This window comes from Oncorhynchus gorbuscha, linkage group LG13 (assembly GCF_021184085.1).
Source record: "Oncorhynchus gorbuscha isolate QuinsamMale2020 ecotype Even-year linkage group LG13, OgorEven_v1.0, whole genome shotgun sequence".
Taxonomy (NCBI): Eukaryota; Metazoa; Chordata; class Actinopteri; order Salmoniformes; family Salmonidae; genus Oncorhynchus; species Oncorhynchus gorbuscha.
Genome location: NC_060185.1, coordinates 74844881 through 74872793, shown reverse-complemented (window position 1 = coordinate 74872793; position 27913 = coordinate 74844881). Strand labels below are relative to the sequence as shown.

General features: G+C 42.7%; 2 protein-coding genes across 5 annotated transcripts; one reads left to right on the top strand and one right to left on the bottom strand.

Annotated features, from left to right (window-relative positions):
• On the top strand, positions 1–7829 carry LOC123993518 (peptidyl-prolyl cis-trans isomerase D-like). Its single transcript, XM_046295736.1, has 10 exons — positions 1–181; positions 689–829; positions 1107–1213; positions 1338–1526; positions 5711–5833; positions 6052–6158; positions 6340–6484; positions 6734–6820; positions 7050–7092; positions 7331–7829. The coding sequence occupies exons 1-10, from the start codon at positions 97–99 to the stop codon at positions 7417–7419; spliced, it is 1116 nt and encodes a 371-aa protein (XP_046151692.1). The 5' UTR covers positions 1–96; the 3' UTR covers positions 7420–7829.
• LOC123993517 (electron transfer flavoprotein-ubiquinone oxidoreductase, mitochondrial-like) lies at positions 7535–26645 on the bottom strand. Of its 4 annotated transcripts, none has more exons than XM_046295732.1 (13): positions 26415–26645; positions 25297–25449; positions 24353–24582; positions 20567–20648; positions 20311–20429; positions 19918–19995; positions 19576–19722; positions 19155–19295; positions 15197–15340; positions 14110–14278; positions 13302–13484; positions 12629–12850; positions 7535–8434 (listed from the first exon to the last, which is right to left on the bottom strand). In XM_046295732.1, the coding sequence occupies exons 1-13, from the start codon at positions 26458–26460 to the stop codon at positions 8271–8273; spliced, it is 1878 nt and encodes a 625-aa protein (XP_046151688.1). In that variant the 5' UTR covers positions 26461–26645; the 3' UTR covers positions 7535–8270. The 4 variants fall into 4 exon arrangements, with proteins under 4 accessions (XP_046151688.1, XP_046151691.1, XP_046151690.1 ...); XM_046295735.1 differs by having other exon boundaries at positions 26487–26642; XM_046295734.1 differs by lacking the exon at positions 26415–26645 and having other exon boundaries at positions 25185–25311.
• Between the last annotated feature and the right edge of the window lie 1268 nt (positions 26646–27913).

The following is a 27913-nucleotide window of genomic DNA, read 5'->3' as shown; positions in this document are numbered from 1 at the left end:
AATTTAGAGGAAGTAAAATCTCCGAGATTGAAGCTCGCAGTCAACCAGGAGTACTGTGAAAGTAGATAACATTTAGAATTGTGTAATTTTTTAGAAATGTCTAACGCAACACCAGTGACCAAGCCTTCAAACAAAGAAAACCCCCGTGTCTTCCTTGATGTAGACATCGGTGGTGAAAGAGGTTAAGATAGTTTCAATAAATGCGTTTAGTCGATAGGCTAATGGCTAGCTAGCAGAACCGGGTGATATTAGTTTCTAGAAAAAGCACATTCATTCAAGCTAGCTAGCTACCGTTATCGTGTTCTTAAATTGTTAATGTTACGCCACAGAAAAACTGCAGCGACCAATGTAGCCATGTTAAATAACAAATCTGCCATGTGCATGCTGTTTTAAACAAATAGATGCTTGTCTTGTTCGCTCATTTTACTATGTGAATGTACGTTAGTTAGCCTAGTAACTTTGTTACCGTTCATTCTCAATTATAACTTACCAGTACAACCAGTACATTGCATTTTAAGCACGTGCTGTTATGTCTTGCATGAATAGTCAACACACCAGTATCTACCCGAGTATCCATTTCAGGACTAAACGGCTTATTTTGATGAGTTAGTTACAACTAAGTAGAAAATTGCATTTATCAAGGCCAGCTATCCACACAGTCGTGACTTATTTTGTTTGTTGTCACCAGTTGGCCGAATCGTGTTCGAACTGTTTGCTGATGTTGTCCCCAAAACTGCTGAAAACTTTCGAGCACTCTGTACTGGTGAGAAGGGAACTGGCAAAACTACAGGGAAACCACTCCATTTCAAAGGATGTCCTTTCCACAGGAGTAAGTAAATATGTCTTTCCACTGTTTGTGTGGAACTCTGCCCCAAACACCCACAGTTTCAAATTCATAAGCGGTTTATAGCTATGTAACAGATCTGCAGTAGCCATGTAGCTACATTTCCCTTCTCATTTTGTTCTAAATTACTACCTTGAAACCTCTTTTACCGATGCATAGCTATTATAGATCACATCTATAATTCAGTAGTAAATCAATTTTTTAGCAACTTCAGAAAGTTAATGACCTCTTACTTGTATTTTACACTGTCAATCAATTTTAGTCATCAAGCAATTCATGATCCAGGGAGGTGATTTCTCCAACCAGAATGGCACTGGAGGAGAGAGCATCTATGGGGAGAAGTTTGAAGATGAGAACTTCTATTACAAGGTAAGGATTTTCATAACGGCATAACATAGCTGGGGCTAGTATAAATACCTGGCCCTAATCATAACATATACTAGTTTTCTTCGTCATCTCTAAATTAACATGTGGGTGTCGGTCTCCTCTCCAGCACGACAAAGGGGGCTTGCTGAGTATGGCCAATTCTGGACCCGCCACCAATGGCTCCCAGTTTTTCATCACCACTGTGCCTACTGCTCATCTAGACGGCAAACATGTGGTCTTTGGACAAGTCTTGAAGGGGATGGGGCTGGTGAAAACACTGGAGGCCATAGAGACCAACGAGGACACGCCTGTCAAGGTAAATCAGTGAACGCAACTGCCACATTAAGTAGGAGCTTGGTGTAATGTGTGTGATGACATTACATTACATTGACATTTAAGTCATTTAGCAGACGCTCTTATCCAGAGCGACTTACAAATTGGTGCATTCACCTTATGACATCGAGTGGAACAGTCACTTTACAATAGTGCATCTAAATCTTAAAGGGGGGGGGTGAGAAGGATTACTTATCCTATCCTAGGTATTCCTTAAAGAGGTGGGTTTTCAGGTGTCTCCGGAAGGTGGTGATTGACTCCGCTGTCCTGGCGTCGTGAGGGAGTTTGTTCCACCATTGGGGGGCCAGAGCAGCGAACAGTTTTGACTGGGCTGAGCGGGAGCTGTACTTCCTCAGTGGTAGGGAGGCGAGCAGGCCAGAGGTGGATGAACGCAGTGCCCTTGTTTGGGTGTAGGGCCTGATCAGAGCCTGGAGGTACTGAGGTGCCGTTCCCCTCACAGCTCCGTAGGCAAGCACCATGGTCTTGTAGCGGATGCGAGCTTCAACTGGAAGCCAGTGGAGAGAACGGAGGAGCGGGGTGACGTGAGAGAACTTGGGAAGGTTGAACACCAGACGGGCTGCGGCGTTCTGGATGAGTTGAAGGGGTTTAATGGCACAGGCAGGGAGCCCAGCCAACAGCGAGTTGCAGTAATCCAGACGGGAGATGACAAGTGCCTGGATTAGGACCTGCACCGCTTCCTGTGTGAGGCAGGGTCGTACTCTGCGGATGTTGTAGAGCATGAACCTACAGGAACGGGCCACCGCCTTGATGTTGGTTGAGAATGACAGGGTGTTGTCCAGGATCACGCCAAGGTTCTTAGCGCTCTGGGAGGAGGACACAATGGAGTTGTCAACCGTGATGGCGAGATCATGGAACGGGCAGTCCTTCCCCGGGAGGAAGAGCAGCTCCGTCTTGCCGAGGTTCAGCTTGAGGTGGTGATCCGTCATCCACACTGATATGTCTGCCAGACATGCAGAGATGCGATTCGCCACCTGGTCATCAGAAGGGGGAAAGGAGAAGATTATTGTGTGTCGTCTGCATAGCAATGATAGGAGAGACCATGTGAGGTTATGACAGAGCCAAGTGACTTGGTGTATAGCGAGAATAGGAGAGGGCCTAGAACAGAGCCCTGGGGGACACCAGTGGTGAGAGCGCGTGGTGAGGAGACAGATTTTCGCCACGCCACCTGGTAGGAGCGACCTGTCAGGTAGGACGCAATCCAAGCGTGGGCCGCGCCGGAGATGCCCAACTCGGAGAGGGTGGAGAGGAGGATCTGATGGTTCACAGTATCGAAGGCAGCCGATAGATCTAGAAGGATGAGAGCAGAGGAGAGAGAGTTAGCTTTAGCAGTGCGGAGCGCCTCCGTGATACAGAGGAGAGCAGTCTCAGTTGAATGACTAGTCTTGAAACCTGACTGATTTGGATCAAGAAGGTCATTCAGAGAGAGATAGCGGGAGAGCTGGCCAAGGACGGCACGTTCAAGAGTTTTGGAGAGAAAAGAAAGAAGGGATACTGGTCTGTAATTGTTGACATCGGAGGGATCGAGTGTAGGTTTTTTCAGAAGGGGTGCAACTCTCGCTCTCTTGAAGACGGAAGGGACGTAGCCAGCGGTCAGGGATGAGCGAGGTGAGGTAAGGGAGAAGGTCTCCGGAAATGGTCTGGAGAAGAGAGGAGGGGATAGGGTCAAGCGGGCAGGTTGTTGGGCGGCCGGCCGTCACAAGACGTGAGATTTCATCTGGAGAGAGAGGGGAGAAAGAGGTCAGAGCACAGGGTAGGGCAGTGTGAGCAGAACCAGCGGTGTCGTTTGACTTAGCAAACGAGGATCGGATCAAATCAAATCAAATCAAATTTTATTTGTCACATACACATGGTTAGCAGATGTTAATGCGAGTGTAGCGAAATGCTTGTGCTTCTAGTTCCGACAATGCAGTGATAACCAACAAGTAATCTAACTAACAATTCCAAAACTACTGTCTTATACACAGTGTAAGGGGATAAGGAACATGTACATAAGGATATATGAATGAGTGATGGTACAGAGCAGCATACAGTAGATGGTATCGAGTACAGTATATACATATGAGATGAGTGTGTAGACAAAGTAAACAAAGTGGCATAGTTAAAGTGGCTAGTGATACATGTGTTACATAAGGATGCAGTCGATGTTGTAGAGTACAGTATATACATATGCATATGAGATGAATAATGTAGGGTAAGTAACATTATATAAGGTAGCATTGTTTAAAGTGGCTAGTGATATATTTACATCATTTCCCATCAATTCCCATTATTAAAATGGCTGGAGTTGGGTCAGTGTCAATGACAGTGTGTTGGCAGCAGCCACTCAATGTTAGTGGTGGCTATTTAACAGTCTGATGGCCTTGAGATAGAAGCTGTTTTTCAGTCTCTCGGTCCCAGCTTTGATGCACCTGTACTGACCTCGCCTTCTGGATGATAGCGGGGTGAACAGGCAGTGGTTCGGGTGGTTGATGTCCTTGATGATCTTTATGGCCTTTCGACCTTCTTTTAGGTCGTCGACCTTCTTTTAAAAATGGTTGACGAAGTCATCTGCAGAGAGGGAGGAGGGGGGGTTCAGGAGGGAGGAGAAGGTGGCAAAGAGCTTCCTAGGGTTAGAGGCAGATGCTTGGAATTTAGAGTGGTAGAAAGTGGCTTTAGCAGCAGAGACAGAGGAGGAAAATGTAGAGAGGAGGGAGTGAAAGGATGCCAGGTCCGCAGGGAGGCGAGTTTTCCTCCATTTCCGCTCGGCTGCCCGGAGCCCTGTTCTGTGAGCTCGCAATGAGTCATCGAGCCACGGAGCGGGAGGGGAGGACCGAGCCGGCCTGGAGGATAGGGGACATAGAGAGTCAAAGGATGCAGAGAGGGAGGAGAGGAGGGTTGAGGAGGCAGAATCAGGAGATAGGTTGGAGAAGGTTTGAGAAGAGATGATAGGATGGAAGAGGAGAGAGTAGCGGGGGAGAGAGAGCGAAGGTTGGGACGGCGCGATACCATCCGAGTAGGGGCAGTGTGGGAGGTGTTGGATGAGAGCGAGAGGGAAAAGGATACAAGGTAGTGGTCGGAGACTTGGAGGGGAGTTGCAATGAGGTTAGTGGAAGAACAGCATCTAGTAAAGATGAGGTCGAGCGTATTGCCTGCCTTGTGAGTAGGGGGGGAAGGTGAGAGGGTGAGGTCAAAAGAGGAGAGGAGTGGAAAGAAGGAGGCAGAGAGGAATGAGTCAAAGGTAGACGTGGGGAGGTTAAAGTCGCCCAGAACTGTGAGAGGTGAGCCGTCCTCAGGAAAGGAGCTTATCAAGGCATCAAGCTCATTGATGAACTCTCCGAGGGAACCTGGAGGGCGATAAATGATAAGGATGTTAAGCTTGAAAGGGCTGGTAACTGTGACAGCATGGAATTCAAAGGAGGCGATAGACAGATGGGTAAGGGGAGAAAGAGAGAATGACCACTTGGGAGAGATGAGGATCCCGGTGCCACCACCCCGCTGACCAGAAGCTCTCGGGGTGTGCGAGAACACGTGGGCGGACGAAGAGAGAGCAGTAGGAGTAGCAGTGTTGTCTGTGGTGATCCATGTTTCCGTCAGTGCCAAGAAGTCGAGGGACTGGAGGGAGGCATAGGCTGAGATGAACTCTGCCTTGTTGGCCGCAGATCGGCAGTTCCAGAGGCTACCGGAGACCTGGAACTCCACGTGGGTCGTGCGCGTTGGGACCACCAGATTAGGGTGGCCGCGGCCACGTGGTGTGGAGCGTTTGTATGGTCTGTGCAGAGAGGAGAGAACAGGGATAGACAGACACATATTTGAAAGGCTACAGAAGAGGCTACGCTAATGCAAAGGAGATTGGAATGACAAGTGGACTACACTTCACGAATGTTCAGAAAGTTAAGCTTACGTAGCAAGAATGTTATTGACTAAAATGATTAAAATGATACAGTACTGCTGAAGTAGGCTAGCTGGCAGTGGGGGTGTGTTGTTGACACTACACTAATCAAGTCGTTCCTGTCATCAGAGGTTGTTTGGGGCATATTAAAACTGCAGCAAGCTGTGTGTTTTGTAGCCAGCAGGTAGATTACCTAGTATTTTTCTGTAAGGTGCGTGACACTTGTGAAATGCTCATCATGTATTAACAGTTTTGCTCTGATGTTTCTTTCCACATAGCCATGTGTAATTGCTGAGTGTGGTGAGCATAAAGATGGCGACAACTGGGGAGTAGCACCGAATGATTGCTCAGGGGACACCCATCCAGACTACCCAGAGGACTCCGATGTCGACTTAAAAGATGTTAGTAGGCCTGCCTTTTTTTTCTCTGAATGCTTCTCTTAAAATATTCAGATAATATTAGTAGTTCTTACTACTAAGTATTAATAAGCAAAGAATATGGTCTTAACCCTTATTCACCCTCAATCAGCATATGTGTATTGATTTAGTCTGTCAAATTAAAAAAGTGTATCGTGATTGTGAAAATGGCATAAAAGTCTCACACTTGTCTTTTTGGTTAGGTTGACAAAATCCTGTCTGCTGCTGAAGATATTAAGAATATTGGGAACAACTTCTTCAAGAACCAAGACTGGCAGTCTGCAATCAAGAAGTACTCCAAAGCTCTCAGGTGAAACATGGTCCCAGGCCCACTCTTCTCTTGCTGTGATTTGTGTGTGTACTAGGCCTGTCTGCTATTTCATGACATGCTTTTGAATGTGCGATGACCATAGAAGTTGGCCAAATGGCACAAACAGATCTGGGACTAGGCTAGCAAAGTGTGGACTAAATGGTGAAATGTCTCTTGCCAGGTATCTGGCACTTGGTGGAGACGAGCAGGAGATTGAGAAGGCCCAAACGAAGCTGGAGCCCACAGTGTTGAGCTGCATTCTCAACACAGCTGCCTGTAAACTGAAGTTGCAGCTCTGGCAGGAAGCCATGGAGAGTTGTGACGAGGTAAGTATTTTAGGCCAACCAAAATCCTAGAAGCAAGCCCTATCACGCTACCATAACTAGGCTACAATACGATTGTTTATTAATGGCAACGATTCAAAGGCCATTCGTGGTCAGTACTGTAAGTCTCTATGGAACTGATTGAGTGCAGCTTAGGATATGTATATTTGTAGGTCAATTTGTAGATAAACATTTAAAAGAAACACTGAAGTGCAGTTACTATTTAGTCTGATTGTGTGTGTTTGTTTTCAGGCACTGGAGTTGAACCAGAAAAACACTAAGGCCCTGTTCAGGAGGGCCCAGGCCTGGCAAGGACTGAAGGAGTACAGTAAAGCCATGGTAAAGAAAAACTTATCATACCAGACATATTTCTGTCTTTAAAATGTGTAGCCTTGGTGCCAGCCTAACTACAATGTGCTCTTTCTGAACTGGAACCCCTGCCACAGAACAATTTATTTGCACTAAAGGATGCCGTCAAGAGTTGGGCCGACTCGTTTCATAAATCAGTGAAGTTGACTTGTCACGGTGTCTGTTGACTCACTGAAATGTTTTTAACTTGTTCCATTAGAGTGATCTGAAGAAAGCTCAAGAAATTGCACCGGAGGATAAAGGTTTTTACTGCTTTTTTATTGTGACAATCAATCCAGGGGATCATGTCCTCACGTGTTCCTTTCTATATCCCAAAGGCTAACTATAGAACACATGGTCAATAGTGAGAGCAGTATATTTATCAAATTAAACTTTAGAAACCCCCTTTGACAGATGTGCAACATTAGATTTTTCGTTTCATCGTGATCGGTTGTTTTCCTTGCCTGACCAAGTGAATTTACTTTTTGCATCCTTTAACAGCAATCGGAAACGAGATGAAGAGAGTCCAGATAAAAGTGAAGGAGGAAAAGGAGAAAGAGAAGCAAATCTATTCCAAAATGTTTGCGTGAAGGTATCAGACAATAATTTGATATAGGCCTATCCTTAAAGTCCACTTGCCAATAGTTATTTAGTTTAGGCAGCTAGCTACAATACAGGTGCAAATTGAAAACCAGGACCATGTAATCATATTGTCTGTTTAATGAGTGGCACACAAGGGTAGATGAAAACGAAGTATAGATATGTAACAAAATGTCAGCAATTTTTTTTGAGGAAGTGTAAACCTGTCAGCATTTTGTCAAAGAGTATTTCACATTCTTTCATGTTTACTCTGAATAACTACTGTAATATCCCTTTTTATTTTTCTGAATGTTTAATATAAGCCATAAAGATGAAATGTGGTTGGTTAGTTGACTCTATTTCTAGAAATGTCCATACTCCACCTGTATACAATGCAATTAAATACTACCTGTATGTTCAATGAGAGAAGTATGGAGTAAGACACCGAGGCATGATAAATATTTTATTCACCTGCATACATCCTACCCACAGTATCTCATAGATCATATGCTGTTATTGCTAATGGCACCTGCAACTAGCTAATGAAATAACCCTCAATTTTGGCACTGATTTGAAGATATTTCGATCCATGTCAATGCAAGCTTCTTCTGCTTATGGCATACAAATATATAAAATACTTTTTAGTTGCATTCTGAAAACCATACATGAACCAAAGTCACCGTTTAATGCCCGTACTTTACAATGTTGACATTCAGTTCCATATCTATTCACACAGTATAGTAGATTCTAAAAGCTGTCTTGGCAGCAAGCCCTGAATGTGTTTTTGCAGACACCACACTTGAGGTTTCTGACCTCACTGCTACAATTGGTGCCTCGTGATATGTCTGAATGAAAAGGGAAATCACATTCCATTGTAGGCTGGTCCTCCGCTGCCTTCGGGCACCACCCAGTTGATGTTCTGGCTGGGGTCCTTGATGTCGCACGTCTTGCAGTGCACGCAGTTCTGAGCGTTGATCTGCAACCTCATACCCTCTCCAGTTTCGAGTGGAACGTACTCATATACACCTAGTGAAAGGGGGAATGTAGGGAGTTAAGATAAATCTAACTAATACTGTAAGTCTACTCACGTGGTGACTCATATTTGATTGTTATCAGGAAACAGGTTTGCAGAGGCCACTACATAGGTTAATGACTGATGTGAGAAAAGATAGCTATGCGGCCAGAATTACCGCAGGTGTGTGCAGTCCTCCCAGACAGTCAATATGTTTGTCACTATTCATTATCCATTAGATAATGAAATTACATTCCAATGATGGTACTACTTACAATGAACAAAAATATAAACGTAACATGTAAAGTGTGTTGGTCCCATGTTTCATGACCTGAAATAAAATATCCCAGAAATGTTCAATTTTGTTCAGTGTAAATGCATGGTACTGCACAGAACAAAAATGCAACAATTTTACATAGTTACAGTTAATTGTAATAAAGGTTAAATAAAAATGAATTTAACTAGGCAAGTCAATTAAGAACAAATTCTTACTTTCATTGACGGCCTAACCCGGTTGCCGCTGGGCCAATTGTGCGCCGCTCTAATGGACTCCCAAACATGACCGATTGTGATACAGCCTGGAATCAAACCAGGGTATGTAGTGACACCTCTAGCACAGAAATGCTGTGCCTTAGACCCCGCTGCGCCACTCGGGAGGCCCTAAACTAAGGCTTTCACATGACTGGGAATACATATGCATCTATTGATCACAGATACCTTTTTTTTTTAGTAGGGCCATGGATCAAAACCAGTCATTATCTGGTGACCACCATTAGCCTCATGCAGCGCGACATCTTCGCATTGAGTTGATCAGGCTGTGGAATGTTGTCCCACTTCTCTTCAATGGCTGTGTGAAGTTGCTGAATATTGTGTGGGGGGGGGCTGGAATACACTGTCATTCTTATTGATCCAGAGCATCCCAAGTGTGATCAATGGGTGACATATCTGGTGAGTATGCAGGCTATGGAAGAACTGGGACATTTTCAGCTTACAGGAAATGTGTGCAGATTCTTGCGACGTGGGGCCGTGCATTATGTTGAAGCGTGAGGTGATGGCAGAGATGAATAGCACAACAATGGGCCTCAGGTTCTCATCACGATAACTCTTATGCCTGCCCATACCATAACCCCACCACCACTGGGCACTCTGTCGACAACATTGACATAGGCAAACTGCTTGCCCACACGTCTGCCATCTGCCCCATACTGGGGTTCATACATGAAGAGCACACTTCTCCAGTGTGCCAGTGGCCATCGAAGGTGAGCATTTTCCCAATAAAGTCTGTTACGACACCATATTGCAATCAGGTCATGATCCTGGTGAGGACAACGAGCAAGCAAATTAACTTCCCTGAGACAGTTTCTGACAGTTTGTGCAGAAATTCTTTGGTTATCCGCTGTCCGGGTAGCTGGTCTCAGACCATCCTGTAGGTGGAGAAACCGGATGTGTAGGTCCTGGGCTGGCGAAGTTACACGTGGTTTGCAGTTGTGAGGCCGGTTGTATGTACTGCCAAATTCTCTAAAACGACATGGGAGGCAGCTTATGGTGGGAGAAATGAACATTACATTTTCTGGAAACATCTCTGGTAGACTTTCCTGCAGTCAGCATGCCAATTGCACGCTCTCTCAAAACTTGAGACATCTCGGGCATTGTGTTGTGTGACCAAACTGCACATTTTAAGAGTAGCCTTTTATTGTTCCCAGCACAAAATGCACCTGTGTAATGATCTTGCTGTTTAATCACCTTGATATGCCACACCCGTCAGGTGGATGGATCATCTTGGCAAAGGAGAAATGCTCACTAACAGGGATGTAAACAAATTTGCGAGAAATAAGCTTTTTGTGCATATGACAATTTTTGGGGGTCTTTTATTTCAGATCATGAAACAAACACTTTACATGTTGCGTTTATATTTTTGTTCAGTGTATTTAATGGGTGGTACTAAAACGTTTTAATAGTTACTTTCTTTATGGATGGGAAACCATGAAAGAGATGCAGAAATATAAATCCCAGGTTCTGGGTCAGTAATTTTGGCCAGACATCTGAAGAAGACTGATTTCTAACAGTGTTGTCTGCATATCAAATCAATCATACTGTATTTATTACAGCTCTGCCTCTGTAGCAGTATTGGGTTTGATATTAATTTCACAGAGAATAAACCTGGCTGTGCCGAACAATATCAATGTCGAGTCATATTGGTTGTGCAGGCAATGACAGCACTTGGAAGCAGCAATGGTGTGCACTCTGCTTGGGTTTACTTTATTGATAGAGGGTCAGGTCTTTCAGTGGACAGTCATAACAGAGAGGAAGAGGCGATGCGAGAGGTTTTAAATCTGTCCAGAAAAATAAGCCCACCAAGTAGGGTTGCACATTTTGGGGAATATTCAAAAAAGTGGAAACTTTGTGGGAATTGATGGGAATATATGCAAATTAATATTAATACCATTTAAATGAAGATGTTTTTTGCATTGGATATATTTACCATATGGAGACAAACAAAACTTTTACCTGATCATAAGTAGACAATTGCAAATGATTAAATCATTCCAATAGAAAAATTTAACTTTAATTAAATGAGTTGACTCTTCATTATGGGATGATATCACTGAGCAACAAAACAAAGGGAATATTGAATGATCCACAATGATCCATCGCATCTCCCAAAAACGTTTTCAGCATACATCTGTAAAATAATAGTCTAGAAACTAAAGCTTTGGTTGTCTTCCTCTCAGGCTTCCAGGTCTTCTTCCTGGACCTCCTCAATGTCCACCTCTTGAACATCAGACTGAGGCCTCATCTTCACTGTCACTTTCCAACCTTGTCGAGGATGGCTCGTTGTCAGGCTCAAAAAGCCTCAAATTTGCCCGGATGGCCACCAACCCTCGTATTGGTCAGCTTGTTGCGTGCTTTGGTGTGCGTGTTCCCAAACAAGGACCAGTTGCTCTCTGAGGCGGCTGATGTTGGTGGGATTTGGAGGATGATGGAGGCAACTTGGGAAAGAGCCTCAGATCCACAAAGTCCCTTCCACCAGGTGGCTGATGATATATGTTGGCACGACTGTCATATTGCATCTCCATCCCAAAGCCCTTGCTTGGAAGTATACTTTGCCAGTCTGCCAAGAATCTTGCCCTCATCCAGGCCAAGGTGGCAATACACAGTAGTGATGACACCATAGGCCTTGTTGATCTCTGCACCAGACAGGATGCTCTTGCCAGCATACATGGGGTCCAGCATGTACGCTGCGGAGTGTATGGGCTTCAGGCAGAAGCAGCGTAGCAGGGCAGAAATTTGACAAACTAAACTTGTTAGTAAGGTGGCATCTACAACTGTCCCGCGTTGAAAGTCACTGAGCTCTTCAGTAAGGCCATTCTACGCCAATGTTTGTCTATGTAGATTGCATGGCGTGTGCTTGATTCTATACATCTGTCATATACACCTGTCAGCAACGGGTGTGACTGAAATATCCAAATCCACTCATTTGTATCTCAAAACACCTGGAGGCACCACAGTAATATTACACAGAAATCTTCAGAGATGTGAAGCACGACTGCAATAGAAGACAAAGACAACCTGGCAGAGGTGGATTACTAGAAAATTACTGAAGTAAAAGTGAAAGTCACCCAGTAAAATACTACTCGATTAAAAATCTGAAAGTATTTGGTTTTAAATATACTTAATTGCTTAAATATACGTACGTATTAAAAGTATAAATAATTTCAAATTCCTTATATTAAGCAAACCAGACGGCACCATTTTCTTGTTTTCAAAATGCATGGATAGCCAGGGTCACACTCCAACACTCAGACATTATTTACAAAATATGTATGTGTGTTTTTTGAGTCTGCCAGAACATAAGGCAGTAGGGATAACCACGTGTTCTCTTGATAAGTGCATGAATTTGACAATTTTCCTGTTCTGATAAGCATTCAAAATGTAGAGTTATTTTGGGTGTCAGAGAAAATGTATGGAGTAAAAAGTACAATATTTTATTTAGGAATGTAGTGAAGTAAAAGTTGCCAAAAATATAAATAGTAAAGTGCAGACACCCCAAAAAACACAAGTAGTACTTTGAAGTATTTTTTACACTACTGCAACCTGGAACACAACCTTTAACATATTTCTCATACCTATCCAACCCTTTAAGGTCTAAGTGATGTTCCTATGGTGTATGGGCGAAGGATGGATGTGTAATTGTGCATCAGTGGTACCTGCTGGACAGAAGCGCTGCTCAGGCCCATCGTAGATGGCCAGGTTGTTGGCCACGGGGACACTGTCGTCCTTCAGGGTAAGGTGGGGGGGCTGGTCCCCCTCGTGGTTGGTGCCACTTAGAGCCACCGAGGAGAGCAGGTCGAAGCTCAGCTTGCCGTCGGGCTTGGGGTACTCGATGGCCGTGCACTCCTTAGCCGGTCTCAGCTGGGCCGAGTCCAGGCCTAGGGTAAAAGAGTTGGAAGTTATCCAACCTTACAGGGCAGACCAGATAAGCCTGTGAGCATGATTTTGCTGTTGCCTTGTGCAAAGACAAATTGGCTTAAACAGAAAGACTAGCATCCAGGAGAGGGCTACTTTTTATTCTTACATTTAAATATCTCTTTGCTTCTCAATTTTTGGGGAAAATTTGTTCAAGACTGTACTATTGTCTTTCTCTTTTGTCAACTACTCACTACATTTTATGCACTGCAGTGCTAGCTAGCTGTAGCTTATGCTTTCAGTACTAGATTCATTATCTAGCATATCTTAGCTTCTGGGACTGAGTAGCAGGCAGTTTACTCTGGGCACCTTATTCATCCAAGCTACTCAATACTGCCCCCAGCCATAAGTTAAAGAGTTGCTATATCACCATCTGATGAACGTATCATACAAAACAACCTCAATATGTTGTACCTGCATGTTTCAGTGTCCATGGCTCCTTCCCTCTGAGTATCCAATAGAAGACACCGGTGTAGACCATGCCCCCGTACAGCCCAAAGTAGTTGTGGAATGAGGGCCTGATGTTCCTTACTGAGTACAGCTCTTTCCAGATCCAAGACTTCTTTAAATTGTCCTCATATTCAGGTACATGAAGTCCTAGAGGACATCAGATAAACTAATTGTAAAGCAGAAGATGTTAGAATATCACCCACAAATTAAACTGCTCATTTACTTTGTGTAAAAATTCCATTCATGTACATACAAAAATTAAACTGGAAAGAAGCAAATAACATCATTGTTCTCCTATTGGCATTAGTGATAATAGTCTCGTCAACAAATTACACTCTTTAATAGTGTATTATGTACATATTTTATTGTGTAGAAATGTGCCTTATGTTTCACCTCAAGTAACGAGAGGTGTGTGTGCATTTAATCAAAGGAAAGAGTTTTGGTCTGGCTTAATCCTTAAGAGTCCCTGTGCGTCAATCTAATTACCACAATAACAAAATCCCCATCAAAATCTGTCTGTTTAAACTAGATGTGTTTTTTGGTATGGGCTGCATCTTAATCCACCGCATCCGCTTATGTGGGCCTTCCGCATCTGAGGTGGAAGGTGGCTGAGCTACAGTGGTGTTTGTCAGACCAGGAGATATCCCGAAAATCGGTCTTCTCATGAAAAGGTTTGCGGAGTCCAATTGCTTTGGCCTACAAAATAATATGATCACCATGGAAATATGACTCTCACAATGGTGTCCCCCCCCACCCCCAGCAATTAGGCTACCTGCAGTTTCAGATGCTAGGTCCTTGGCTGTGACTTTGGGGAAGATGGCCTCTGCGGCCAGCATGCCACTCTTCATGGCCGTGTGGGTGCCTTTAATCTTTGGTACGTTCATGAAGCCTGGACTGCATCCGATAAGCATCCCCCCAGGGAATGTCACTTTAGGTAGGCACTGGATGGAAGAACAGACAGGTAAGATTATAATCTTTAATGAACCCTCAGAACCAGTGGAAAACCTGACATCAGATTGATGCATTTCCCATTTTTGCTGCCAAGACACACAGTAGCCAGGTTCCCATTGACCCAGGTTTATTAAACACAAGCTTTGTCGCTAAAATGTTTGTTTTTTTAAATCCATTTTTTTTTAAATCTGTTTGACAGGGACGGATTTTTATTTTGTGAAACTTTCTTTATAATGGAAACTGATGACTGATTAATAATTTCAAGGTACATGGGGCACATGATGTCATCACATAACTATAAAGCTCCACTCCACATTGAATAGTAAATGCTACTGCTTGCTAAAAAAAAAAATCAACTATAAAAAGTGTTTATTTGCAGGATAAGGATTGTCTTGACTTTAGAGAATGCCTGTATTGCTTCACCTTGCATTTCTGGTTGGCTGGCAAGTTTCACCATCCAATTATTTCAGATCTGAAGGAGTGCAAGGTAGCACATGAGAATGATTTGAATATGGATGATATTAGTTAATTCTTGCATTCTATCCATGCTGACTTTTGGGGGCTATACCTGAGACATATAGGTAAGAGGGCATACAGGCTGTCCCCGATTTATTAATGCACATCTAAATTAATAATGGAAACACTTCAAGCACTTTTATGCAACACAAGATTGTTTTTTTGTGACTTCATTAAAGTCTAGCTGTTTTTATTGACACAAGACAGTCCAATGGAAACGCACCGTAGCAGAAAATTGTCACATCTACTTTCTATGCAAACTCTCTAAAAAAAAACTAGAAAAGAAAATGGACAAGTTAATGGAAACAGCTATCGTCACTGAAGCATGCACAGTGCCACACACTCACACACCTTTGAGTAGTTCATGAATAATATACACATGACACACACACCTGATAGCCTCCCTCATTGAGCGCCCTGGCTCCGTAAGCGATTCTGTTCCCTCCCTCCAGGGTCTTGGCAATGAATGGGTGGTGCTTCCATCGCTGGAACTCTCTGAAAGGGCTGAGGTATGGGTTGGTGTAGTCAAGCCCAATCTGGGAGTGGGGTAATACACAAGATTAGTTTTTGACCTCAATGTATGATCTACATAAAAGTTAACTATACACATCTTAAGTAGGGCTGTGCATATAAAGTGGCTATGTTGAGCGTAACAGTGATAACTTTAAACAGGTCCTATACGCTAGATTTAGAGTTATTTAGCAACTCTAGTTGTGAATTATACAAACCTTAGAATGTCTTAGAAATCAAAACATATATGGGCTGCATGGTGCGACTATAGGCTATTGATGATTTGAGAAAATCGCAAAAAAGCTTGCCCCGTTCCTTGCCTCAGGTTGCACATGCTGTTCTCTCATCAAGTGATCATATTTTCACCCTCCAGACTATTCTCAATGTAATTTTGTCTTTACTTATATGTAAAATTAGTTTTGATTTAGAATTGCCCATTATCAAATGGATAGGAACAGGTGCAGGGGCCAAAATACATCCGTAAGCACCCGGATAGCGAATGGAGGCCACTTTCCCAAGGTTAGTTTTTTAATCATGCCAGGTAACCAAGTGAAACATCGATAGTAACACGTTTTCACAATGAAACACATTTCATTAAACTGTTGACAGCCCCTCTTTCTGCGCACTCGAGAAAGGAATGAAGGAGAGCGAGGAGAGATGGAGATATTCTGTAGCTACTGTGGGGCAAAAAAGTATTTAGTCAGCCACCAATTGTGCAAGTTCTCCCACTTAAAAAGACGAGAGAGGCCTGTAATTTTCATCATAGGTACACGTCAACCATGACAGACAAAAAAATCCAGAAAATCACATTGTAGGATTTTTAATGAATTTATTTGCAAATTATGGTGGAAAATAAGTATTTGGTCAATAACAAAGGTTTATCTCAATACTTTGTTATATACCCTTTGTTGGCAATGACAGAGGTCAAACGTTTTCTGTAAGTCTTCACAAGGTTTTCACACACTGTTGCTGGTATTTTGGCCCATTCCTCCTTGTAGATCTCCTCTAGAGCAGTGATGTTTTGGGGCTGTTGCTGGGCAACACGGACTTTCAACTCCCTCCAAAGATATTCTATGGGGTTGAGATCTGGAGACTGGCTTGGCCACTCCAGGACCTTGAAATGCTTCTTACGAAGCCACTCCTTCGTTGCCCGGGCGGTGTGTTTGGGATCATTGTCATGCTGAAAGACCCAGCCACGTTTCATCTTCAATGCCCTTGCTGATGGAAGGAGGTTTTCACTCAAAATCTCACGATACATGGCCCCATTCATTCTTTCCTTTACACGGATCAGTCGTCCTGGTCCCTTTGCAGAAAAACAGCCCCAAAGCATGATGTTTCCACCCCCATGCTTCACAGTAGGTATGGTGTTCTTTGGATGCAACTCCGCATTCTTTGTCCTCCAAACACAACAAGTTGAGTTTTTACCAAAAAGTTATATTTTGGTTTCATCTGACCATATGACATTCTCCCAATCTTCTTCTGGATCATCCAAATGCTCTCTAGCAAACTTCAGACGGGCCTGGACATGTACTGGCTTAAGCAGGGGGACACGTCTGGCACTGCAGGATTTGAGTCCCTGGCGGCGTAGTGTGTTACTGATGGTAGGCATTGTTACTTTGGTCCCAGCTCTCTGCAGGTCATTCACTAGGTCCCCCCGTGTGGTTTTGGGATTTTTGCTCACCGTTCTTGTGATCATTTTGACCCCACAGGTGAGATCGTGCGTGGAGCCCCAGATCGAGGGAGATTATCAGTGGTCTTGTAGGTCTTCCATTTCCTAATAATTGCTTCCACAGTTGATTTCTTCAAACCAAGCTGCTTACCTATTGCAGATTCAGTCTTCCCAGCCTGGTGCAGGTCTACAATTTTGTTTCTGGTGTCCTTTGACAGCTCTTTGGTCTTGGCCATAGTGGAGTTTGGAGTGTGACTGTTTGAGGTTGTGGACAGGTGTTTTTTATACTGATAAGTTCAAACAGGTGCCATTAATACAGGTAACGAGTGGAGGACAGATGAGCCTATTAAAGAAGAAGTTACAGGTCTGTGAGAGGAGGAAATCTTGCTTGTTTGTAGGTTTTACATTTTACATTTAAGTCATTTAGCAGACACTCTTATCCAGAGCGACTTACAAATTGGTGCATTCACCTTATGACGTCCAGTGGAACAGCCACTTTACAATAGTGCATCTAAATCTTTTAAGGGAGGGGGGGGTGAGAAGGATTACTTTATCCTATCCTAGGTATTCCTTAAAGAGGTGGGGTTTCAGGTGTCTCTGGAAGGTGGTGACCAAATACTTATTTTCCACCATAATTTGCAAATATATATTTGTTCTCATTTTGTTTGTCATAGGTGAAGTGTACCTATGAAGAAAATTACAGGCGTCTCATATTTTTAAGTGGGAGAACTTGCACAATTGGTGGCTGACTAAATACTTTTTTGCCCCACTGTAAATGTAAAATGTATCAGCCTATGAATTATGAAAATATATTATTACTTGGCTATTCAACATCAAATTATGCCATTCATTATTATTATGCCTCCATTCGCCATTCAAATTAGAATATTGTTAAGTGACTGTCCCACTGGATGTCATAAGGTGAATGCACCAATTTGTAAGTCGCTCTGGATAAGAGCGTCTGCTAAATGACTTAAATGTAAATGTAAATCAAATACAAATTCACTATCATTGTAGGCTAACTCTGTAAGCCGCCCTGCACAATAAATTAACCAACAGCATCTCCTAGACCTACAGTATATATTCTCTCCCAGACCGATGCACAGAACGTTTGGAGCGTAACATAAGATAACCAGTCCATCCAGAACGCATACCATTACAGTCCACACTCAAATGCGATTAATATTTTTTTTTTTTTTACAAATTCTAGTAATTGTATTAGGCTTCACCAATTATGTGCCAAAGACATCTTAAATCTGTTTATATTTTGTATGCTTTTGCATAACATGCGATAGGCTACTACGCTACCGTATAACAGCACAATCGCTATTTTAATTCAAGTTTTTTTTGACAGTGATTACCGCTGTGAGTTTTCCTGGGTAAGTCTAAGAGCTTTGCACACTTGGATTGTACAATATTTGCACATTATTATTTAAAAAATTCTTTAAGCTCTGTCAAGTTGGTTGTTGATTATTGATGGACAACCATTTTCAAGAATTGCCATAAGATTAGTCTTGATAAGCAACTCTAATGTACACTGTATTTGGCCTTGTATTTTAGGTTTAGGGCTGTCCCCCCCAAAAATTATAATCTTGGTCAACCAAGAATGTGGGAGATCTGTCGACGTGCCTTTGAGCAGGGCGTTGACCCTGGATGCTTCGTTGTGTCGATCTGAATGGGAGTCTGTTGGATGACTGGTGTGGTGTAGTTGTTAAGCGGGCTTCACTACAAGTATATTGTATGTTTTTGGATAAAAAATAAATAAATTAAATAGTAAAACTTTTTTTCTTTTTTTGAAATAGTTGGTCAAAAGAACAGACAATTGGCTGAAAATTTTTAACGTATTTTTCCATATATTAGATACATCCTGTGTGTTTTAAACAAATCAACTATACGCACTGAGCTTGTCTGATGCCTGAAGCGAACTGTTTGATTAAATAATTAAGACACATAAATGACTAGAGGGATTCCAACTGCAACTGATTTGATTGTGCCGGCCCTGGCTCAGACATGTAAAGGGTATAGTACATTGACATACACTGATCTCAGTGGTAAAAAGGTTACTTCATTTAGAGTTCAGACCGTTTGAAAGTGTTAGCATGTCTAGTAGTTTGACTGTTGCCATTAAATGGCATCAAGGAACCAAAATGGCCACCATAACAGGGACTCACCACAACGCCCAAGGCCACCAGTGGCTCACCCTCGTTCAGGTGGTAGAGGAAGGAGCCGCCGTACGTGTTCCTGTTCAGGGGCCAGCCCACCGAATGCTCCACTCTGCCCGGTCTCCACTTCTTCTCATCAATCAGCCACACCTGGTCAAACAGAAAAATAACACCATTCATGGAAGTCGTTCTGCATAAAAGCATCTGTTAAATGACTCCAATGTAAAATGTAATCAATATGCCATTCTAATTTGGATCCACTTAGAAATAATAGCTACTCCAAATTATAATAAATGAATGGGCCCTTTCCATCTGTAATGGATGACTGGTTGAAAACAGAAAACCAATTATAGAGTATTTGTTTAATTCTGCCCAAATAAAAAGACACTTTGAGAAAGACACTTTGGGATTTGAGGGGGCAGGGAGTTACCTCTTTTAGGCCAATGGCGTAGGTCTGTGGTTCACAGTTCTCCCTGAGGTTGAACTGCCTGTAGAGCTGCTTGGCCAAGTGGCCATGGCAGCCCTCTCCGAACAGTGTCACTTTAGCATGGAGTTCCATCCCCCTCTCAAACACATCCTGCATAGGCAATGTAGAGGAGCATGTTATTCTGATACACCAGGGATGAGGCTACTTGTCATAAATACTCTATTCACTGCTGATTCTCCCTTGTTTTTCATCAAACTTGCCATTTTCACAGCCCAACTCTAAACTTCTAAAGTCATACTGTATGCTTCACATTGGTGAATAAGTGACTGTACTTCAGAAGTTTACCTTTGGCGAACCATCCTTAGCGATGCCCACGTCATTGGTGGCAATTCCTTTCACACTTCCATCTTCATGAAACAAAACCTAAAAAACACAATCAGAAATTAAACACTTTTGAAAGTAGAATACAAGCGAACACGATCAATGAAAGCCAGTCATGTCCAGTCAACACATCGCAGTGAAATCAGTTATCGATCTCTGGCATGAAAACGCCTCAAAATATCACGGCCAATATTTGGACAACGGCATCCAATTATGTAAATGTTTACAGAGAAAAATCTGACGTTCGAGAAAAGATCAATGTAGCTTGTCAACAGTAATTGTCAAACTTAAACTAGTAAGATGGCTTGTGTTTTCTTAAAATGTGAGAGAGGTAGAGAGTGGGCAGGGCTCACTCACCTCAGCAGCAGCGTAGCCGGGGTATATCTCCACTCCTAGTTCCTCAGCCTGCTCTCCCAACCAACGCACAAAGTGGCCCAGCCGCACAATGTAGTTCCCATGGTTGTTCATGGGCAGACCTATAGAAAAATCAAACAATTGTACCATAAAAGACTGAACAGTCAAAGCTGATACCATCATTTCTGTATGTTTATAACAGAGCTTACATGTGACAAGCTAGAGGTGTCATTTCATGTAAACATGCATGTGACTTTACCTGGCAACATTGGGACAGGGATTCTGTATTTCTTGGTTAGAAGGCTAAACACATCCTCTGTTACTGGTGTGTTCAAGGGTGCCTAAGGGAAGAGTACAAAAATAACGTCAACACTTTATCTTTAGTCTGTGTTGCTTGAAGACATTCCAGTGGGAAGTATCACAGTGTTGTCTGGGACTGTGATGTACTTTCATAGTTCTCTAAGAATTAAAAAAAGACCAAGAAAATGCCAGGTCCATATCCTGTGTGTATCCGTCGAACACAAGATGTCTGTGAATTGAGCATATGCTGCATATCCCTCACAGTCGTTCTAATAAAGAGCAGAGATGTGGACAATTTCAATTTAATCTCTCTCAGTGGAAAGAAACTCCTGCAGAGTAAACTCAGTGAGAAGATGCTTCTTTCCTCTGAATGACGTTGAAATTTTGTAACATTTACAACAGACCGACTGAAGCAGCCTCCAATTTTATTTTTTACTTTAGTTTCTTTAGTAAATATTTTCTTAACTCCATTTCTTAAACTGCATTGTTGGTTAAGAGCTTGTAAGTAAGCATTTCACAGTAAGGTCTAACTAAACCTGTTGTATTCAGCGCATGTGACAAATAAAATTTGATTTGTGAGGGCATTTCAGTTTTTCCCCTAAAAGCATTTAGCAGCAGTGCTCCGTCTGGGAAGAACCCCCCCAGAACACATTGCCCCCAGCAACTCTGCCACCGCTGCTGAAAAGAATTCTAGGGGAAACCCTGCATTTCATTTATAAATATCATTCTCTCAGTGGAACTAGGAGCTTAATTCAAGTCATGAATGTGTATGGTGAACTGACACCAACTCTGCAATAACTAATAGACTAAAATAAGGAAAATCCAAATATTAGAAGTTTTTGCTCAAAAATTATAATTTACCCAGAGTAGATGTCACCAGTCAAATAAGCTTGCCAGTTAGACCTAATGAATGATATCGTTGCCTGTCTCCATTACCTGAAGTAAGGAATACACACGCACACACAAGAAAGAAAAGCGAGTGGAGTTAAGGACAAGAATGAAGATGAGAGGAGAAAGTTAGAGACAAATTGAAAGTTAGAGACCCATTTATATGTAACAGTTAAAGCTAGAGACAGATAGCATACAGGTCCTACACACACACATTTGACTCCAAACAGAGACAGATGAGATGACACAACCAGGGCTCAAAACTACTTCTAACTAGTTGCTAGGGCAGCAGCAAATTTTTTTTAGCTGGTCACGTCACTTTTTGGTTCACAATTTGCTTGTAAATCTATACATTTTTTCAAGATTTATTCAAACAGCAATGGATATGCAGACCAGGTACTCAAAAAGTTAGGTTCGAAGTCGTGGTTGAATCTTTGCGATGCCCAATTCAGTAATCAGGCACTGTTTGAATGGACATTTCTAAAGGCTTTCCCAAAACCTTCCCAATTAAATGTTGACTAAAAAGTAAGCCTACCTACCTATGATTTGTATCAATTGGGGGACATTTGTTTTGCAATCTCATGTAGCCTACACTGTACAGTACAAAAACACCGCTAGTCAAACAATGGTCTCTTGCAAGGTGTGAAATTTAATTAAAGGGTAACTACACCCTCTAACTAAGATTTTTTGATTGTTCCCAGACCTCAAAAGTGGTCTCCTGATGTGGTTTAAGCATTGTTGTGGACTTAGAACATCCATTTTCTTTTTTCTTTTTTTGAGAGTGATAACCTAAAAACAAAAATGTGTATATCTCCGAAACCGGGGAAAATAAAACAACTGTAGAGTGACTGTTCAAATTAAAATTGCTAACAATAACAGCCTTAATGACATTTGCGCAAACAATCAATGTAAATATGATATTCTCAAGTTAAAATTAAATTCTGTATGGAGGGTAAGTAATTATAGGCTACTTGGTCAGCTTGCAAATTAATAATAGGCTACTTGGTTAGCATGCAAATTACAGATAATATTTAAATGATGCGCATCATCCACTTTCCCAGGCCAGTAGCTTTCAGCTGGCACTGGCCCAGTGTGCCACTAACACATTTACCAAAATGTCAAGCCCTGCAAGGGCATGCTAATTTAAAGATGGCTAGTCATTATTAGCCTGGTTCTATGTGGAATGCAGGTACATTATGGGACACAGGTCATTATCTGGGACACTGTAAAGTCCATGGAGAATAAGAGCACCTCCTCCCAGCTGCCCACTGCACTGAGGCTATAAAAAACTGTCACAACTGATAAATCCACGATAATTGAGAATTTCAATAAGCATTTTCCTACGGCTGGACATGCTTTCCACCTGGCTACCCCTACCCCGGTCAACAGCCCTGCACCCCCACAGAAACTTTCCCAAGCCTCCCCATTCCTCCTTCACCCAAATCCAGATAGCAGATGTTCTGAAAGAGCTGCAAAATCTGGACCCCTACAAATCTGACGGGCTAGACAATCTGGACCCTCTCTTTCTGAAATGATCCACCGCAATTGTTGCAACCCCTATTACTAGCCTGTTCAACCTCTCTTTCGTATCGTCTGAGATCCCCAAAGATTGGAAAGCTGCCGCGGTCATCCCACCCTTCTAAGGGGGAGACACTCTAGACCCAAACTGTTACAGACCTATATCTATCCTACCCTGCCTTTCTAAGGTAAAATCTTCGAAAGCCAAGTTAACAAACAGATCACCGACCATTTCGAATCCCACCGTACCTTACCCGCTATGCAATCTGGTTCCCGAGCCGGTCATGGGTGCACCTCAGCCACGCTCAAGGTCCTAAACAATATCATAACCGCCATTGATAAGAGACCATACTGTATTCATCGACCTGGCCAAGGCTTTCGACTCTGTCAATCATCGCATTCTTATCGGAAGACTCAACAACCTTGGTTTCTCAAATGACTGCCTCACCTGGTTCACCAACTACTTCTCAGACAGAGTTCAGTGTGTCAAATTGGAGAGCCTGTTGTCCGAACCTCTGGCAGTCTCTATGGAGGTGCCACAGGGTTCAATTCTCAGGCCTACTCTTCTCTGTATATATCAATGATGTCGCTCTTGCTGCTGGTGATTCTCTGATCCACCTCCACGCAGACGACACCGTTCTGTATACTTCTGGCCCTTCTTTGGACACTGTGTTAACTAACCTCCAGACGAGCTTCAATGCCATACAACTCTCCTTCTGTGGCCTCCAACTGCTCTTAAATGCAAGTAAAACTAAATGCATGCTCTGCAACCGATCGCTGCCCGCACCTGCCCGCCCATCCAGCATCACTACTCTGGATGGTTCTGAATTTGAATATGTGGACAACTACAAATACCTAGGTGTCTGGTTAGACTGTAAATGCTCGTTTTTTTTCTTATATCCTTTGCACCACAGTGTCTCTACTTGCACATTCATCTTCTGTACATCTATCACTCCAGTGTTTAATTGCAAAATTGTAATTATTTCACCACTATGGCCTATTTATTGCCTTACCTTCCTTATCTTACCTCATTTGCACACACTGTATATAGACTTTTCTATTGTGTTATTGACTGTATGTTTGCTTATTCCATGTGTAACTCTGTGTTGTTGTTTGTGTCGCACTGCTTTGCTTTATCTTGGCCAGGTCGCAGTTGTAAGTGAGAACTTGTTCTCAACAAGCCTACCTGGTTAAATAAAATAAAAAAATATGTATATTGAGCATTTAATACCTGAAGACTTGGTGCAACCAAATCATGTGTTGGTGCCATCAACTTAAAAAAGTTGGTCGCAACAGTGTCACCAGTGGAAAAAGTCTTAAGCCCTGCACACTAACATACCCCTCTCTCCTTCCAGTCTGAGAAGAGCTCGTTGAGGGCGCTGGGCTCCAGGCAGGCCCCGGAGAGAGTGTGTGCACCAATCTGAGAGGCCTTCTCCACCAGGCAGACACGCAGCTCCTTCTCCTGCTCATTGGCCAGCTGTTTTAGCCGGATGGCTGCCGACAGCCCTGCGGGACCCCCGCCCACTATCACGACATCAGCCTCATCGGCAAACCGCTCCATCTCCACACCTGGACACCACACACAAATAGGTGTGTCACCAACTGGGTTTGGAAATGTGTTAGCTCACTGAGCTACAACGACAGTCATGAGCTTGGGAGAGTTCACACAAGTCTTCAGGTCTCGGGCAAGGTTACACAAGCCTCTGTAAGACAAACTGGAATGAATAGCAGTATGTAGTACTTTCTAATGTCAAAAGTGGAAATGTGTAGTGCTGACATCAGAGTTGCAATAACTTAACTTACAATAGTATACACTGAAGGACAAATGTTGGTTTTAGGAAGACATAAGCCTAATACATTCCCCAGTCACTCACATATGAGATTATTTAAAAGTTAACATGTGATTAGGTGAGAAAAACAAAGGTGTTTGGGTGTTGCATAATGCAATACATTCCATTTCAGACAGTGTGCCATAGATGAGGTGAACCATAGATGAGGAGGATTACCCCCATACAGGTCTTTGTCCCTGGGGCAGATTGTGTAATGTGATGTTATGTACCTTCACATTGTGGGTCTTTGTCCCTGGGCCAGATTGTGTAGTGTGATGTTATGTACCTTCCCATCGTGGGTCTTTGTCCCTGGGGCAGAATGTGCAGTGTGATGTTATGTACCTTCCCATCGTGGGTCTTTGTCCCTGGGGCAGATTGTGCAGTGTGATGTTATGTACCTTCCCATCGTGGGTCTTTGTTCCTGGGGCAGATTGTGTAGTGTGATGTTATGTACCTTCCCATCGTGGGTCTTTGTCCCTGGGGCAGATTGTGTAGTGTGATGTTATGCGAGGCGTTACTGCGGACGAGCATTTCCATCTCCATGTGTAGAGCTGTGGAGGTGCATGATCTGCTTTCACCGTTTTCAACGCTCTTATACACCTCTGGGCTGCAAAGAACAAGGCAGATCCTTTCAGTCTTATCTTATGCACTGTACTAACAATCACATAGTCAAAAGTACACTCATGGTGGCCTGGGCAACACATGTCACTGGTTATGATGGATCACACAACTGAAGGAGAAGTAACAAATTATCATGAAGTCATCATGTGAGTGTTTATTGGGCTATACAGCAGAACTGTATAATGCACCGCAATTGAATGGGTCACTATTCTTCTGCCAAGCAGCTTATGATATATTTGTATGGGCATGTGCATTTGTCAATAGGCACTCTCTTTTCTGAGACTGGTATCAGCCAGATAAGTTATCACATATAGTAGTAACAAATCACTACGAAAGAAGAAAAAAAAGACCTAGCCCTCTACATGATCCTCAACAGACTCTTCGTCAATCATCTCCCTGACCACCTTCCTCTGATCAAGCCATAAACTGTCCCTCTGAATCTTTGGAGGATCCATGCCCTCAAAGTCTTGGCCTCTATTGGTTACAATAACTGTAGCAAGCTACAAAGTTAGCTAGCTAGCCAGCCAAGTTACTTTCAAAAGTGCATATATTTATATTATTATGAGAGTGGTTTCAAAACACACAATGTAAGAGGAAACGTAGCTACCAATTTATTTTTGTTATACACGTACTAAAATAATATTCTGACCCATATTCTGACCCAACGACAGTCGTTCATGTGCACATCTGATTTCAACTTTGCCCTACATTTGGTTTAGCTAGGTAGCTACAGTGCCAGAGTGGATATAGCTAACGTTAACTAGCTAGCGTTAAAATATTTCAACGCTAATGTCACCCATCTTACTATGAAAATCTTAGTGCATGCCACTCTCAAATTATAGCTAGGTAGTTTCGATAACTATCATTGACAGGTTAGTGGGACCAATGTGTCATAAGGCAAGAGAGAGAACATGGAAATTGACACGACGTGTGCATAGCGAGCTAACTTACCTTGAATTGAATATCTGCTAGCTGGAAACATCGTATGAATTAACATTAGTCAGCTAGTACTAGCTAGCTCACCAGTTAGCAGCGGTAGTCTTTGGGTACAGACGAAGTGCTCTCGCAGCTCAGCCACCCCAATGGTCGTGCAAGTCTGACTGGACCACAAATCTCTTCCAGGGACACGTTATAAAATTCGTCTCATAACGCATACATAACATACCGTTGAAATGATCAGTAACTGCGCAGAAGCTGCAATGTTCTGGCACGTTCATGTGAGTGAAAAGAGGCGGTACCTGCGTAAATGTAGATCTCACACTGACTGACTGACTGCCATACCAGGCAGTGATGCAACCAGTCAGGATGCTCTCGCTGGTGCAGCTGTAGAACCTTTTGTGGATCTGAGGACCCTTGCCAAATCTTTTCAGTCTCCTGAGTAGGTTTTGTCGTGCATACATCAAGACTGTCATATTGTGCTTGGACCATGTTAGTTTGTTGGTGATCTTGAAGCTTGAAGCTCTCAACCTGCTCCATTGCAGCACTGTTTATGAGAATGGGGGCATGCTCGGTCCTCTTTTTCCTGTAGTCCTTAATCATCTCCTTTGTCTTGATCACTTTGAGGAAGAGGTTGTTGTCCTGGCACCACACAGACAGGTCTCTGACTTCCTCACTATAGGCTGTCTCGTCGTTGTCGGTGATCAGGCCTACCACTGTTGTGTCATCGGCAAATGTAATGCAAGTTTCTTTGTTTTTACTCTTCTAGAAGCCAAATAGGATAAAATAACAATACATCTGTAAAATATTAAAATGATCAAGTTACCTCTAGAAAGCAAACAAATCATGTATATATGTTTTTATTTCCAAGGTTGATGCTGTGCAAATCTTAAACACATCTTATGTAAACAACAGTGTCTTGAAACCACCACCAGGGTCAAATGCACGAGACACATAACTCTCCACTAAAAACACATTCAGTAGTAGTGACATAATGTAGGCTACAAAGCCAGCGCTCACATCCAAACTATAGATTACATTCTCCTTGTCCTTCCATTATTGAAGTCTGAGCACATATGGGTTTATCATATGAAAGCAAGTTTCAATTCAGCAGATAAGCCTTTGTAAATATTTTGGTCACCATGTCATTCAGTTCATGAAAAATAGCAAGAATCAAACAATATGTCCACAAAATAATATCCACAAAATCATTGAATATAAAATATTTTAAGACCAATCAAAACTTTTTGGCTCTTCATTTTATTAAATACGATTACAACAAATAAAATAACAAATGATAACACACATATTGTAATGTGTGGGAGTGACTGAGTGCAAATAATGTTATGATTACTTCCTTCCAACGGAATGGCACATTACCACTGTTATCAGCAACTGTAAATGGAGACCTTTTAACAAACATTCTATCATGCCTTTGAGAAAATGCCTCCTGCGGTCATCAAATCAAAATCAAATCAAATTGTATTTGTCATATACACATATTTAGCAGATGG